The sequence below is a fragment of the Mobula birostris genome, chromosome 19, assembly GCF_030028105.1.
Source record: "Mobula birostris isolate sMobBir1 chromosome 19, sMobBir1.hap1, whole genome shotgun sequence".
Taxonomy (NCBI): Eukaryota; Metazoa; Chordata; class Chondrichthyes; order Myliobatiformes; family Myliobatidae; genus Mobula; species Mobula birostris.
In genome coordinates this window covers 57,898,757-57,916,321 of record NC_092388.1, presented here as the reverse complement: position 1 = coordinate 57,916,321, position 17,565 = coordinate 57,898,757, and the positions used below count along the sequence as shown (strand labels likewise).

Here is a 17,565-nt window from a genome sequence, read left to right as displayed (position 1 = left end):
AATATCTCAGCCTTGGCAAGCGATAAAGTAACAACAAGGTTGCTGCCCGATGTGCCTGACGGCGCAGGGAGGAACTTTATGTCCCTCGTAATTTTGTATACAAGGTGGATCAGGGAGTTGATGTGAAAGAGGGGAGATGAAAAATGGGATTAGTCTAGGATGGTTGGTAAGGACTCAGTGGGTCAAGGGGCCTTCATCCAAACTGAATGACTCCATTTGTCCCCGAGGCAGTTCCATAGCTGTGCCGTAAAGCTCTGCAAATGCATGGAATCAAATGATGGGTGCTTCAGATTGCATCATCAATGGTCTACTGTAGCTCTTGGCATTCTGTGGTATTTTTCATAGTCCTGCAATCTCCAGAAGTGTTTTAGAGTCTGATGTATGAAGAGAGGGTATGGCAAATACTTGTTTCTGTAATGTGGCTCCCGTTGAGCCAGTTTATATGCAGCAACGTTCTGCAGTCGGCAGCATGGTGATAGCTTATACCATAAGACATAGGAGCAAAATTCGGCCCATCGAGTCTGCTACACCGTTCCATCATGGCTGATCTATCTCTCTCAACCCCATTCCCCAGCCTTCTCCCCATAATTTTTGACACCCTGACTAATCAAGAAACCTTGGCTATCAAATTTGGATTCTACATTACCTTCTTTGGCAATGAATTCCATAGATTCACCACCCCCTGGCTGAAGAAATTATTCCTCATCTCTGTTCTAAAGGGACATCCCTTTATTCTCGAGTTGTGTCCTCTGGTCATAGACTCCCTAAACATCGTCTCCACATTCATTTTATCCAGGCCTTTCAATATTTGATAAGTTTCAATGAAATCCCCCCTCATTCTTCTAAAGCCCACCAAGCACAGGCCCAGAGCCATCAAATGTTTTCATATGTTAACCCTTCATTTCCAGAATCATTATCATGATTACTTACTGCACTTATACAATAATATAATGATCCAAGGAGTTCCCGATGTACATTGGTGTTTTGCAATTCAAGTTGAAGATTGCTGATTTCAAAGTTAGACAAGTGATACAAGATCACAAATGTCCTCACAACTCTTCATTTTTATGTTAATAACAATAATCTATCGATCTTCAAAATCAACCAACTCTGATAGCAAAGTTGGATCGCAAGTGCAATTCTCCTTTATGAAAAAGGAAGCGGGGAAGATGAGCTGGAATACAGGTACAAATGAAAGCCAGTCACCTTAGACCCCTCCCCACTACTCCCAATTATCCTACTGGAAATTGTACAGTCTCTGGAAAATAAAACTAATGACCTCAGAGCAAAATAGCAGTACCAGAGGGACATCAGACATGTATTTTGCTTCACAGAAACATGGTTAACCTCCATTTCGGACACAGCACTGCAGCCTGCTGGCTTCGCCATTCACTGTAAAGACAGGTAGCTAAGTCTTTTAAAGCTGGAGGAGGGAGAGTATGCTTCATGATTAATTCATTGTGGTGCACAGACATGATGATTCTGCCTCAGTCCAGAACATCTAAGTGTTTTATCTGCTGAGGGAGATTTCTGCCAACATCCTGATAGCAGTGTACATTCCACCTTGGGCCAACATCAGGCAGGCACTGGAGGAGTTAAGCACGTGAAGCAGTGCACCCTGATGCTTTCTCTCTCATTACAGGGGAATTTCAATGAGGTTAACTTAAAGAGGTTTCTGAACAACTACCACCAAAATATCACCTGTGAAACTAGAGGAGCCAACATCACCATCAAGATTGCTTACCATGCCATCCCATACCCGCTGCTCTACTCTCTCTACACCCAAGATTGTGTGGCTAGCATATCTCATATGGCATCTATAAATTTGTTAATGCGAACAACAGAAATTCTGCAGATGCTGGAAATTCAAGCAACACACATCAAAGTAGCTGGTGAACGCGGCAGGCCAGGCAGCATCTCTAGGAAGAGGTACAGTCGACGTTTCAGACCGAGACCCTTCGTCAGGACTAACTGACGAAGGGTCTCAGCCTGAAATGTCGACTGTAGCTCTTCCTAGAGATGCTGACTGGCCTGATACGTTCACCAGCTACTTTGATGTGTGTTGCTATAAATTTGTTGACAACATTACTATTGTTGGCAGAATTTCAGATGGTGATGAGGAGGCATATAGGAACGAGATAGATCAGCTGGTTGAGTGATGTCTTGCACTCAGTCAACATCAATAAGACTGAGGAGTTAACTGTGGACTTCAGGAAGGGGAAATCGAGGTAACACACCTGTCCTCATCGAAGGATCATAAGTGGAAAGGGTGAGCAGTTTCAAGTTCTTGTGTGTCAGCATTTCTGAGGACCTATCCTGGGCCCAAGTTATTGATGCAATTACAAAGAAGACACATCAGCAGTGATATTTCATTAGGTGTTTGAGGAGAATTGTTACAGTGTGTCACCAAAGACACCCAAAAATTTCTACAGAGGTACCATGGAGAGCATTCTAAATGGTTGCATCAGTGTTTGGTATGGAAGGGCCACTGCACGGGAAAGGAAAAAGCTGCAGAAAATTGTAAACTTAACCAGCTTCATCATGGACAGTAGCCTCCCCAACATTGAGGGCACATTCAAAAGGTAATGCCTCCAAAAAGGTGGCATCTATTACTAAAGACTCTCATCACCCGGCATCCGGTGCTCCCGGTGTGGCCTCTTGTACATCGGTGAGACCCGATGTAGATTGGGAGACCGCTTCACCGAGCATCTACACTCCATCCAACAGAACAAGTGGGATCTCCCAGTGACCACCCATTCCCATTCCAATATATCCATCCATGGCCTCCTCCACTGTTGTGATGACTCCACACTCAGGTTAGAGGAATAACACCTCCTATTCCATTTGGGTAGCCTTCAACCAAATGGCATGAACATCAATTTCAAACTTCCAGTAATGCCCCCCAACCCCCTGCTCCCTCTCCTCTTCTCCATTTCCCATCCCCTTTTCCCTCTCTCACCTTATCTCCTTCTCTGCTCATCACCTCCCTCTGGTACTCCTTCCCCTTTTTCTTTCTTCCATGGCCTTCTGTCCCTTTCACCAATCAACTTCCCAGCTCTTTACTTCATCCCTCCCTCTAGGTTTTACCTATCACCTGGTGGTTACCCCCACTTTTTAAATCTACTCCTCAGCTAGTTTTCTCCAGTCCTGCCGAATGGTTTTGGCCCAAAACGTCAACTGTACTCTTTTCCATAGATGCTGCCTGGCCCGCTGAGTTCCCACTGCTTTAAGACTGTTGAATGGACCTCTTATATGAGAAAGATAAACTCTTGTCCTCTCAAACGACCTCATCATGGCACTTGCACTTTAGTTGTTGAGCTGCACTGCATTTGCCCTATAACTGTAACTCTGAATTCTGTTTTTTATTTCCTTTCTACTACTTTGATGTACTTGTGTATGAAATAAGTTCTTTGTCAAGCTGGGTATTGTTTTGCAAATCAAAGCTGAATGCTAGAAAGTACCAACTGATCAGGCAACAACTGTCACAGCTATGGACGTTGGTTTTAGGTTACAGAAAATATGGAGAGAGAATGGATTAATCAAAGGAATGAAGGGTCTCGGGCTGAAATGTCGACTGTTTACTCTTTTCCATAGATGCTGCCTGACTTTCTGAGTTCCTCCAGCATTTAGTGTGCAAAACCATTCGGCAGGACTCTGGATTTGCAGCATCTGCAAAATGTCTTGTTTTAAACAACGGGAGTACAGGTGATTGGATGAGGCCAGAATTGTGAAGAATGGGTTAGTGACAGCAGTTAGAGAGTGAAATGCTGTGAAGCACAAGCCCAGCAGATTTTGTTCCATAGGCATGTGTTTCACCTGCTGGAATAAGTGTAGGAAGAACTGGGTAGATGTGGTGGAAGGAGAAAAGAAGCAGAAGATAACATCGTCGATAATGTTTGGCAATAGATGTTTAGAAACCAGCTGCCGTTCTGCCCTGGATTTAAAAAGGTGGCCACTCTGGTCAGAACCCAATGCTGGACAAGTGACCAGGGCAGGTGCCCTTCAAAATATCCAGCCTCCAGTTCTTCTCCAGATGACCTCCGTCACAGTAAACTCTGCATAGTATGAACTTCATGTTGATAATGAGATAAGAATTAAACGAGTATAATAAATGGATAACTGATAGCAGAAATTGTCAGATCTGACATAGAGAGGGAAATAACATAGACAATACTAACATACCATTATTGCTAAAATAACATAACAATGTACCTGAACTTGTTCAGAAACTTTTTGTGTAAGTCTAGAAGACTGCAGCATTCCCAGGCAGAAGATGAGATGCTGATTCTCAAACTTGCATCAGGTCTTGGAGGTAACAGACAAGTGGATTAGAGTGGGATGGAGTATTAAAGTGAGAAGTTAAATCGTTAACTTTCCAAGGCTACTTTGACCCCATCACTAATATCCTGCTGTTTTCCTTCTGTCTCTAGAATTATATGGCCAAGGCATTGTATGACAATGCACCTGAATCTCCAGAGGAGCTATCCTTCCGCAAGGGTGATATATTGACAGTGATTGAACAGAATACTGGTGGGTTAGAAGGATGGTGGCTTTGTTCGTTGCACGGACGACAAGGCATCGCGCCTGGCAACCGGCTCAAGCTCCTAGTTGGACCTGTTTATGAGAGCACTCAAAATGAGCCGTGTGCTGTGGAAACACAAGGTGCATATCAGGTACCCACCAGCCTGCAAGACTCTTCTGGCTTTGGAAGCCCTTTCAGAGATCCTATTTATCAAGTGCCCCCTTCTCATGCTAGTCAGAGCATATACCAGGTGCCTCCCACTGCTTCAGGCTATGCAGCACAAGGACATGAGACTTATCAGGTGCCACCATCTATACAGAGGAGTGCCTGGGGGGCTGAGGGTGCTCCTCCTATAAGTAAGGTAGGTCTTGCTTTATTTTACAGCTTGTGGCTTGGCGTGGGATTTCCAATTTTTTTACCTGCTACAAAGAGGCATCAAATCCACTTCAATTTAATCTCTGGCATTGTACATGATGTATGTATATGTATTTAGTATATAGTGTACAGTTTCGGTCACATGACTATAGGAAGGACATCTTTGCTGGAAAGAGTACAATGAAGACTTAAGAAGATGTTGCCAGGTCTCAAGATCCTGTGTTATAGAGGCTAGGACCATATTTCTTGAAATGTAGGAGACTTGAGGGGTGATCTTAGAGGTATAAAAAATCATAAAGGGCCTCAGCAGGGTGAATGCACAGTCTTTTTCCCAGAAAGAAAGGAACCAAAAACCAAAAATAGTTCTAAAGTGAGAGGGTGGAACGATTTGAGAAGGACCTGGGAGGCATTTTTTTCACACACAAGGTGGGATGTGGAATGAACTCCCAGATGATGTAGTTGATGTATTGTACAATAACAATATTCTTTAAACAAACATTTGGATAAGTAAATAGATTGGAAAAGTTTAGAGGCATGTGAGACAAACACAGGCAAATGGAACTAACACTTTTGTCAGCACAGATGAGTTGGGTTAAAAGGCTTGTTTCCAAGTTCTGTTATGCTGTGATTCTACGAACCTCAGCCACTGAGACATAACTGCAGGAGGTTTCAGCCAGGGTCTGTTGCAGTCTCAGTATAGTCATTCAGTGATTGTTGCCAGCATCACCAGAAGAAATCTGGGAAAGTGAGATAAGAATTCTTTCTGGTGTCATGGAATTTTCTAGTGCTCACTCAAGCAGACACACCAGGCTGGACATTATAACATTTCTGCCATTCCTTTGGTGCTGTACTACAGATTTTAGCCTCAAAATTGATGTTTGAGCATAAACCCTCTAAGGCAAGGATTCTACCATTCTATCATAACAAAACTATAAAATTCTAGGAAATACTCAGGAGATCAGACAGCATCAGTGGGAAGGGAAACTCAGTCAATACTTTAGGTCAAAGAGCCTTTTGTTTAGTACACCATCTTAAGAGTCTGGTTGGCTTCAATGTCGAGACTCCCTGAGCAGATGGTATTCCTGTCAGTTTTAAGCTTGGTGATTCTATTTGTTGTAACGTCTGTGCTTCGTACTTGCACATGGGCTGGTGAATCACTTTCAGAGCTTTTATTTACAGTGAAATGCCTGTGCAATTAAAATGTGGTAAGCAGCTTCACAGCTGTTATTTTTCTTTGGAGCATGCAGACTCATTTCAGGCAAGTGGAAAAGTCGGGTAACTGATTGCAGTAGTGATTGGGTGTGGGGAATGGTAAGACTGAGTTTTACAGGTGGTAGCACTTAGTGCAGGTCGCAGCGCCTGTGCTTCCAAGTATGAGAAATAGCAGAAGGGCAACCAATTTGCCAGACAGAAGTGCCAAATTAAAATGGTGCCGTGATTTGTACTGAAACCAAGCAGACAGCAAAAGGTCTGATCAGGAAATGCTTGGCTGGAAAGTATCACTTTCCATTTTCATTGCAGTTTATATTGGCAGAAGGATCAGATATTTTCCTTGCAGGGCCAGCCTCTGCTTCTGAATTTATCCCCTAAAATCTGTGCTGATAATTAGAGCGAGCTCCCACTGAAGCTTTGCCAACACCTTCCTTTCTTTGATCTGGTTAGTATCTTGTCAGAGCTTTACCCTCATTTCTAGTCCATAGCTGCAATAAACTGTTCCTATATGAAGATTTTGTTTTTATCCCTTGTGCTTCTGATTAGAAAGCAAAGTCTTGCAATTAGGAGAAACCATTTTAAAGTGAAGTAGTTTCTAATGATTCAATATCCAGCTCTTTACTCCTGGCATAGAACACAGAATGACATGGTGACCTTGCAATCAATGGAAAATGTTGTTTTTTCTGGTGTGGACTCCCACTGGGAGAGGCACCATTCAATAAGAAGTCTGTGGAATTAGCTTGTAAGGGAAAAGGAAAATCATCTTGGAAAAATATTAATCCAAAATCACTTTTCTCTCTGGTGTGGTCCTGCTACAGAGTAGCATTCACTTATCTGACCATTACTCCACAGTTTAAGCAGGTAATCTGGTTCAATATTAAGGGAAAGCAGAGCAAAGAAACAAGCTGTTGGAGGACCTCAGCTGGGAAGGGAGATGGAGTGTCAGTGTTTAGGACTAGACACAAAATGTCAATTGTTCATTTCCCTCCACAGATGCTGACAGGTCCACTAAGTTCCTTCAACAGTTTTTTTTTTGCTCCAGATTTCATATTCTCTAGTTTTTAACCACTCATTTAAGGGAGCATAGGGTGCTTTCTTTCAGATGAGAGGGTAAACCTTTCTGCCCTGCTAGCTGGCGGCAAACATCCAAAGGAATAAAATGCTCTGATGTTTCCCACCACTGGTGCCTGCACCAGAATCGGACTACATATTCATCAAATTAGTTGCTGCATACCCAATTTTGTTGTCAGAAGCCACACTCATTCAGAGAATAAAGAGAGGAGCTTTTTTTTGACACTGATCAACAGAAAAAGACTCTTTCATGTCAAAGTGAAAACAGATCTCTACAAAGTGATCTAAATTAATTAAAATATAAAACACAAAACAATTGATTGTATTTGCCCCCTTTAATATGACACACCAAATCATCACTGGTGCAGCCAATTGGTTTGAGAGGTCACATAATTAGTTAAATGGAGATCTCTGTGCACAGTCAAGGTGATTCAATTAATTGTAGTAAAAATACACCTGTACCTGGAAGGTCCAGCTGCTGATGTAGTCAGTCAAAAACTACAGCATGAAGACGAAAGAATACTCTAAGCAACTCTGTGAAAAGGTTATTGAAAAGCACAAGTCAGGAGATGGATACAAGAAAATTTCCAAGTCACTGAATATCCCTGAGGTACAGTTAAGTTCAATCATCAAAAAATGGAAAGAATATGGTACAGCTGTAAATCTGCGTAGGGCAGACTGTTCTCAAAAACTGAGTGACACTGCAAGAAGGAGACTACGGAAGGAGGCCACCAAGAAACCTATGACAACTCTGGAAGAGTTACAAGCTTCAATGGCTGAGATGGGAGAGACTGCACATACAAAAACTATTGCCTGGGTGCTTCATCAGTCGCAGTTTTATGGGAAGCTGGCAAAGAGAAAGCCAATGTTGAAAACAACTCACATGAAATATCAGCTAGAGTTTGCTAGAAAGCATGTGGGAGACACTGAAGTCAGCTGGAAGAAGGTTCTATGATCTGATGAAACCAAAATTGAGCCTTTTGGCCATCAGATGAAATGTTATATTTTGTGTAAGCCATACACCACTCAACATCAAAGACACGCCATCCCTACCATGAAGCATGGTGGTGGCTGCATCATGCTGTGGAAATGCCTCGGAAGGCTTGTGAAGGTAGAGGATAAAATGAATGCAGAAAATACAGAGAAATCCTGGAGGAAAAACTGATGCAGTTTGTGAGAGAACTATGACTTGGGAGATTTGTTTTCCAGCAAGTCAATGACCCCAAGCATGAAGTCAAAGCTTAAGAGATGGCTTACAAACAATAAAGTTAATGTCCTGGAGTGCCCAAGTCAGAGTCCAGACCTCAATCCAATAGAGAATTTAGGACTGGACTTGAAATCAGCTGTTCACTCACAATCCTCATGCAATCTGATAGAGCTTGAGCAGTTTTGTAAAGAAGAATGGGGGAAAATTTGCAGTGTCCAGCAAAGCTGATAGAGACCTATCCACACAGACTCAAGGCTGTAATTGCCGTCAAAGGTGCATCTACTAAATACAGACTTAAAGGGGTGAGTATTTATGCAATCAACTATTTTGTGTGTTATATTTGTAATTAATTTAGATCACTTTGTAGAGATCTGTTTTCACTTTGACATAAAGAGTCATTTCTATTGATCAGTGTCAAATAAAGCCAATGTAAATCCACTGTGATTCAATTTTGTAAAACAATAAAATATGAAAACTTCTGGTGGGGAGGTGAACACTTTTTATAGACACTAGGTTTATTACAAGAATTATTAAAGACACAATAGCAACATAATTGTGGAACAATATTTGATCGATGCAATAATCCAAATGGTACTACAGCAAGCATTTAAAAAAACTTCACAAATTTGTGGTTAATATTCTGTAAGCTTTGAGGGAATAATGGCTTCAGGATTCACTCCCATAATGTAGCTACAAGGAGCTAGATTACTGTGAGTTTAAGCACAGACTCAATAATCCAAATATATTGATGATTTGTAAGGGGAGACTGAGTGAATGTATCTAAGTTTGCTGATGGCACTAAATTGAGAGGAAAAGCAAATTGTGCAGAGTCTGCAGAGAGATATAGATACAGTAGGTTAAGTGAGTGGGTGTAAGTTTGGCAGGTGGAACACAGTGTTGGTGAATGCAAGGTCATCCATTTTGTTAGGAAAAATAGAAAATCAAATTGTCATTTAAATGGTGAAAGTTTGGAGTGTGCTGTTATGTAAAGTGATTTGGGTGTGTTTGTGCATGAATCGCCAGAGTTTGGTTTGCAGGTACAACAGGCTATCAACAAGGCAAGTGGAATGTTGGCATTCATTGCTAAAGCATTTGAATTTAAGAGTAGGGTGGTTATGCTTCAACTGTACAGGGTACTGGTAAGGCCACACCTGGAATACTGTGTCCAGTTCATGCTCTCTTTACCTGAGAAAAGACATCCTAGCTTTGTGAATCTCCTCTGCATCACCTCCAAAGTTGATTCTGGAGATGAAGGAGTCGCCTGGGACTATACTCATTGGAATTCAGAAAAATGAGAGGGTATCTTATAGAAACATGAAAAACAATATGAACAGGATAAATAGATAGAGGCAGGATAATTGTTTCTACTGGTAAGTGAGACAAGGACTAGGGTACATAGCCTTAAGGTTTAGGGGAATAGATTCGGGATGGAGAAGAGGAGAAACTACTTTTCCTAGGGAGTAAGAATTCTCTGCCCATGGAAGCAATGGAGGCTACCTCATTAAATATGCTGAAGTCCCAGTTCAATAGGTCTGTGCTTAGCAGGGGAATTGAGAGCTATGGGGAAAAGGCGGACAGATGGATATGAGTCCACAGCCAGATTAGTGATGATCCTATTGAATGGTGGAGCAGACTCGATGGGCCAGATGACCTACTCTTGCTCCTATTTCTTATGTAATACCTCTGAACAGAGAATTAGCAGTGATTGTGACATATCAAAGACCAATCAACTAATCTCTTGACCATTCTATTCTGTGTTACACTATTGGCTGGTAGCCCCTACTAAGTTGAATGCAAATAGGTCATCAAACAAAAATGGGACCCATTAGTAATAGTCACCAGAAGAGGCAGAATCAATGGAATGAGAATGGGAGTTTACTTTTCAGACTGGTGATTAACAAGAAGTTATCTGTCTAAAATGTATTTCTTTTTATCTCCAGAGATGGTAGCTACATTTTCTAGCATTCTTGCCTTCCTTTATCTCAGATTTACAGTATGTGCATTTTTGACCTTCTGAGTTTGAATCAAATAGCTGAGCAGTGACAGCAACTGGTGATGGTTTAAAGATAAGATCAATATTCTTGGTAAGAGACTGGTTCAGCGAGGAAAGTGTTCAGTATAAACTTCCCATGTACCATTGACATAAGGCTCCTTCTTGAAAGTGATGCATGTTACAAGTATTAACTCCCCTCTAGAAATCAGGTGGTCTTCGAAAATTTTGAAAAATTGAGCTACATTTACACACTGTGCCTGGCTATTGATTGGGTTTTGGTTTTGCAGACGTCCTAAGTCAATCTCAACCATTAGTCAGAAATTATACAAAACTCACTTAATATAGTAGATGTTCCCAATCTGAGGTCCACAGACCCTTCAGTTAATGGCATGGATCCATGGCATAAAAAATGTTGGGAATCCCTGCTTTACAGTATTGCAATGAATAGCATCAAAAGCAATTAAGACATTAGAAAGAATAGTTACTAAAAGTAGAGGGGAGAGAGAAGAAACTAGTTCTGTTTTTCTTAAGAATAAACATGTCCATACATTGGACTTTTGAATTTAATAACATAATGGGAGCGTTCTCATGTGTATGGATATCCATAAGTCAGATATTCGTAACCCAGAGGTGGCCTGGATTCTGTATTTCACTACTGACTAATATTTCATGTTGCCTGATTAGTCATAGAAAAGTACGACAGAGAAACAGGCCCTTTGGCTCATCTAGCCTGTGCCAAGCTATTTAAGCTGTCTAGCCCCATTGACCTGTGTCCAGACCGTAGCCTCCATACCCTTCCCATTTGTGTACCTACCCAAATTTCTCTTAAACATTGAAACTGAGCTCACATGCATCACTTGCAGTAGCAGCTCGTTCAACACTCTCAGGACCCTCTGAGTGAAGACATTTCCCCTCATGAATATAAGACCATAAGACAAAGGAGCAGAAGTTGGCCATTTGGCCCATTGAGTCTGCTCCGCCATTTTATCATGAGCTGTCCACCTTAAATATTTCAGCTTTTACCTTTAACCCATGACCCATGAAAAGAATTTTTAAATAAAGACGAGCTTTCAAGAAGTCAATTATATGTTTACAACACTACTAAAATTCTGTCAGAGGTAAATATATGGCAAAAATTGTGTGTATATTAAAAGCCCATTTCTATGTCAGAAAACCTGTTGATTTCTCAGTGAAAATTTCTGCCCACCCAAGTTTGTGTCTGGTTCCTAATCTCACCATTTACTTGGGCCAGTCTCTGAATAAAAACTGATGGAATGTTTCAAAAGTAGAACATACAGTATTTAAATCAGGGGTTCCCAAGCTGGGGTCCATGGGCCCTTGCTTAATGATCCTTGGCATAAGAAAGATTGGGAACCTCTGATGTAGAGGATTTTGAATAGTATAATTATCATATCAAATTAATGGCTACAGACACTATAATGACAAGGCACCAGACTCCATACAATGTCTGGGGGCAGGAAACAATGGACAGACTCCTGAAAAATTATGAAGGGTATATAATTATTCCAGTCATCAGACAAAGGACTATTACTAAACTATGTACTTTGCAGCAAGTTAGAGAAAAGTGAATTTCATAGTATGGTGCACTAATCCAATTACTTTTGTTCTTCATTCTTATTAGCACACATTAAGAATTGACATTATACAGTAAAATTGTTGTTAAATAGAGCCCAACATTTATAAACAATCACTTGCATTCTAAAAGTAATCAGATTTCATTGTGTGTAGATTTGAAAAGCACTGTTCCACATTTACAAAATAAATGTAAGCATTGAAAACTCGGGGTGGATTATTTATCCTGTTGCACAATTTAGGAATATGTTAAAAACACTGAAACCATTTAAGAAAAAGAAAATATTCTTGTCAGGCTGTTCAAATTCTGAGAATGATTTTGGTTTTAACTTCCTGATTATAAATTACTATAATTGAGGATGACGCCAAAATGAGGCACAATTTACAGTTCTGGGCAGTGACTTTGCAAGTGTTGCCAGGCATCACAGTTTGTGTGTACAAAGTTCAAAAATAAGTCACAGATAAATGCCTTAACATAAGCTTTCCAATAACAGACTGTTTTTGGCCTTTGTTTAATTATCACATCTCCACATAGTTGTGATCTGACTGCTTCACAATTTTAGACTTTTGTCAGATCGTGCAAATATGTCTCAGTGAACACTTAATTCCTGAGCTCCCTGCCATTGACTTTGCCTGAATAAAGCCCTTTGCCCTTTGTCAGAATAAAGATCATCGGCCCAGTCTGCTGCCAGATGAGGGATTTAGTGCAAGAAATAGAGAAATAAATAAAGAAAGAAAGAGAAAGAAATTTAGTCCATGGATGGTAAATGAGGGTTAGCAGTTTGATAGGGCAAGGAATAGTTATTGAGACTCTGATGAGGAGTGGAGTTCACGGTGAAATTTGTCACTAAATATTAGTGGACTGTGAGTCAGGGCAGTAAATATGGTTGCAGGGAGGGGCAGGTTGATTTAGAGACTGTTGTGAGAGGTGGGATCTGCAGGTTGTTTCTGTGGTCAGAAGCTTTCACAAGAGCCAGGTTAATAATTTAATATATCCAAGATGTTTACAGTGCTCACTTCTAATCTTTTTGAGAAGGAGTTAAAGTCAAGATTATTGTCATAAGCGCAAGTAAATATATGCACAGGTGCAAAGGAAAGCTTACTTACAGCAGCATCACAGACACATAACATCAGATAGAAAACATTCGCATAAAATATAAATCCAACATTAATTATTCATTATTTTTACAAGAAAGAACGCAAGTAAAACAAAATGAGCAAAGTCCATTGTCATCATGTTACTTTACTGAGGGAGTGATTAGGGTTGTGCAGGTTTGTTCAAGGACAGAATAGTTGAAGGGAAATAGCAGTTCCTGAACTTGATGGTGTGGAACGTCAGGCTTCTGTATGCCTGCCTGATGGCAACTGTGAGGAGATGACATGACCCAAATGGTAGGGATCTTTGACAGATGTTACTTTCTTGAGGCAGCTCCTCGTGTACATACTGTGATAGCAGAGAGGCATGTGCCCATGATGTACTGGGCTGAGCCCACTACTCTCTGCAAATGCTATGTCCAAATTTCCACATCATATCATGATGCAACCTGTTAAGGTACTTCCAACAGTTTGCCTTTGAATTTCACTAAGTCCTTTAAGTTATGCTGTTGCAGGCTTCATGGACCTGCAGATATTTCACAGAAGTGCACCTTCTGGCATTCTCCTCATCTCTAGGTCTTCTGTTGCCCTGAGAGAAGGACAAAACCCACACAGTTATTGGCGGAATGCGTGAACTCCACACAGTCAGGATTCAGTTGGGATCAAACCCAAGTTTCTGGAGCTTTGAGGCAGCATTTATGCCAGCTGTGCCACTCCCAAGTTGTAGCATCTGTAGAAAGAGTGCCAGGAGGCTTTCACATTTTTGGCCATTCTTTCCTTGCGTCTATACCAGTCTAGTGAACACAAGTTACGTGTGACATACCAGCCAAACTCAGTCTTATCCATTTGCAATCAGTCCTTGAACCTTTGCAGGATTCCCTGGATGTCAGTTAATCAGGGAAGTTGTTGGATTCTAGCAAATAGCCCTTTCTTTCCACCAACACCCACTGAATGTAGGTATCTCACTTGGCAGATTTATTGAGGAATCTTCCTGATAAATATGATGTAGGTGGGTTCCACTAATATACTGAAATACCAGGGCAATGGGCTTTGCAAACATTTGCCATTTGTACTTGAATAACACCTTTTAATTTCTTTAAGCAGTTTCTGGTCATGAAATAAAGCTGCACTTGATAAATTGTCAGTAAACCACATAGAATAAAGACACACAAAGAGTAAGCAAGGCAGCTGACTGAGTGGTGCTTTATGGTTGAGGGAAAAGTCCTCGAAGCTTTACTCTGCTTTGTACCCAGTTACTTGTCACTTTCCATGCTGAAACTACTGGCTCTGGTCCATGGTTCCAAGTGACATATTCCAGAATTTCATTTTAATTTCAAAGTTAAAGGTGAAAGTGCTCAGTATCCATGGAGAAAGAAACAAAATTAATGTTTTATATTAAAGGCTATTCGGTGGGATATGGAACTGAAACCAGTTTTAAGTTGGAGAGAAGACAGAAGGAAAGGGCCAAAAAAGGGTGGAGAGCAGGGGAGATGAGTAACCAAAGGGTGGTGGTGATTGCTGAGGAAGTGCTGAGAAGGCAAGTGAATAACAGAAGGGAGTGGTATAAATGAGAGGAGGCGAATGAAATTCTGAAAAGGGAGACGGTGATTGTTGAAGCATAAGCTACAAGGTTGTCTGAAATTGTTGAATAAGAAGTTCAGTACTGAACTTCAGAAAGTTCATCTTAAGCCAGTGACTGAGGTCAGAGTGGAGGCAGGAGAGGGAAGTAGAAACAACAGATGTTACCCACATGAAGCATGTTTCTTAAAGCATCAGTACGTCTGGTCTATAGCTCCTTGTGTAATTGATTCCCACTTTAATTGCTGTATGAGTGAAAAATCAACCCGAATTTCTCATTGCTGTATTCGTAACTTTGTACCCTTACCAGGAGAAGTTTAAGCAACTTCCTGCATGTCCCCAATAACCCTCACCAATTTTTACATTTGCACTATAGAAAGCATCACAACTTGGTATAGTAAATGCTCTTCCCAAGATTGGAGAAAGTTGTGACCACAGCCCTGTCCCCTCCATTTATTCTGTCTACACTTCCTGCTGTCCCAGGAAAGTAGCCAATGTAGTTAAGGACCCATCCCATCCCAGTTAATCTCTCTTTACCCCCATCTCATTGGGCAGAAGATGGAAGATTGAGAATGCATACCACCAGGCTCAAGAACAGCATCTGTCGCACTATGATCAGACTCTTGAACAGATCTCTCATAGGCTAAATGTTCAGGTTTTGCTCTCCTGATCTACCCTGTCACAACATTAGTCTACTTGCACTGAGTTGTCAGTGAAGCTCCAACAAGGCTATAGATTTCCTTCTTTTTTACAACCTTTATGTACTTATGAATGGAATGATTTTTCTGTGTGACATCCAGACAAAACTACGTTGTATTTCGGCAATGTTAAACTAAAACTTTTTGCCAATCTCAATACAAATATTGATAGGCCTGGAGCAGTTGTGTCCAGAGGAATGGAGTTAACATTACGGGCAGTGGCTGCACCATTAGAACTAATGGGCCAATGACTATTTTGGTGATCCATGTTGGATTGGGTTCTTGTGCCTGTAATTTTGAGGCAGCAGAATTAACAAAGATTTTAAATGGGTGTGAACATCACCAATAGCTTGTCCTGTTCCATCAATGTTGATGTCATGGCTAAGAAATCTCACCAACTCCTCTACTTTCTAAAGAAGAGGCTAAAGCGATTTGGCGTGTCCCTGTTGACTCTTGTCTATCTTTACTGATGCATTACGGAAAGCATTCTGCCTGGATGGATAGCGGCTTGGTATGGCAACTGTTCTTCACATAACCACAAGAAACCGCAGAATGTTGAGGACACAACTCAGTATGTTATAGGAACCAGCCACCTCTCTATGGACTCTGTCAATACTTGCTGCCCAAGTAAAGTAGCCGGCATATTCTAAGACCCACCACCCTAGGCATTTTCTCTCCTCCCCTCTCCCATCAGGCAGAAGATACAAAAACCCGAAAGTGCATACCACCCAGCTCGAGGACAGCTTCTATCCCGCTGTCATCAGACTCTTGAATGGACCTCTTGTGCAATAAGGTAGACTGTTGGCCTCACAATCTACCTCATTATTATCTTGCACTTTATACTTCACCGGCACTGCACTTTTACAGCAGCTTTTATACTTTATTCTACATTGTTTTTGTTTGACCTTATTTCAGCTCAATGCACTGTGTAATGATTGTATCTGTATAAACAGTTTGCTAGACAAGCTTTTCAGTGCATCTTGGTACATGTGACAAAAATAAAATTATAGCAAATGGTGTTTTCCAAACCTGAAGGAATTCCGTCTGTCTCCATTAAAGTCGTAGCAGATTAAACTCGACTGGCAGAAAATGGAGAATGTAGTTGTGAGGGATTTCCTGTGCTTGGAACAGGTGAATTGGGAATACCCTACTTCCATTTTCTCTTCCTGAAGAATTCACTTCAACCAGTCAGCCTCTCAACCAGATCTTGTGTCATTAACTCTTTCTAGCCCACAGTCACTCATTCGTCCACCATCTTGAATAATGACCAAGTTGTCCATCATGATTGATTGGTTGTGGTCAGGGTAGCACTCCCAAGCTTTCTCCCTGACAGCACTGCAGGAGTACCTGCACTGCGCATACTACAGAGAGCTAAGAAGGTCATTGCCAGCACCTTCCTGAGGGTGACAGAGGAAAGACAGTAAGTACTGGCTTCCCTGCTGACGATGCACACACCCATGTGTGAATAACAAAAATAACAAAAACCATGGTCCTACTGCATATGATTTCTGTGTTGGTGAGGGCCCCAATTAGGTGCTGTAGTTTCTTGCAGTTAAATAGCACTGCTTTATGAATGTATGGGGGAAAATTATTGGTATATTAAAATGCATGTTTACAGTTTAATGACTTTCATTTGCTAGCTGTGAAAATATTGGAATGAGGGCAACAGTTGATTGGTTGGTTACAGGAAGTAAGAAGTTATTAGTAGATTGGTTTATTATTGTAACATGCGCTGAAGTACAGTGCAAAGCTTGTCATGCATGCCATTCATACTGATCAATTCATTCCAACAGTGCATTTAAGTAGTGCAAGGTAAAACAATGACAGAATATAGAAGGCAGTGTTACAGTTACAGAGAAAATGCAGTGTAGGTAAACAATAAAGTGCAAGGTCATAATGAGGTAGATTGTGGGGTCAAGAGACTACCTCATCATACAAGGAAATAAGTCTTGTAACAGAAGGATAGAAGATATCCTTAACCCTGATGATACGAACTTTCAGGCTTTTGTATCTTCTGCCCGGTGGGGGAGGGAAGAGAAAATATATGGGGTTCTTCGATTATGCTTACTGCTTTACTGAGGAAGTAAGAAATGTAGACAGAAACCATAACTGGGTTGGTGATGGGGCTGGTTTCCATGACGTGCTGAGCTGTGTCCAAACCCCTCTGTAGTTTCGTGCAGTCGTAGTCAGAGCAGTTGCCATACCAAGCCGTGATGTATTG

General features: G+C 41.2%; 1 protein-coding gene across 4 annotated transcripts in view; it reads left to right on the top strand.

The window, feature by feature from the left end:
* The window catches only part of nedd9 (neural precursor cell expressed, developmentally down-regulated 9), a 97,808-nt gene that overhangs the window by 44,630 nt on the left and 35,613 nt on the right, over positions 1-17,565 (top strand). For 3 of the 4 annotated variants that reach the window (XM_072283664.1, XM_072283665.1, XM_072283666.1), the window contains one exon: positions 4,431-4,883. The exons of the other annotated variant lie outside the window; for it this stretch is intronic. In XM_072283664.1, coding sequence (XP_072139765.1) covers positions 4,431-4,883 — 453 coding nt within the window. The remainder of the gene's footprint in view (positions 1-4,430; positions 4,884-17,565) is intronic. 4 annotated transcript variants of the gene reach the window in all.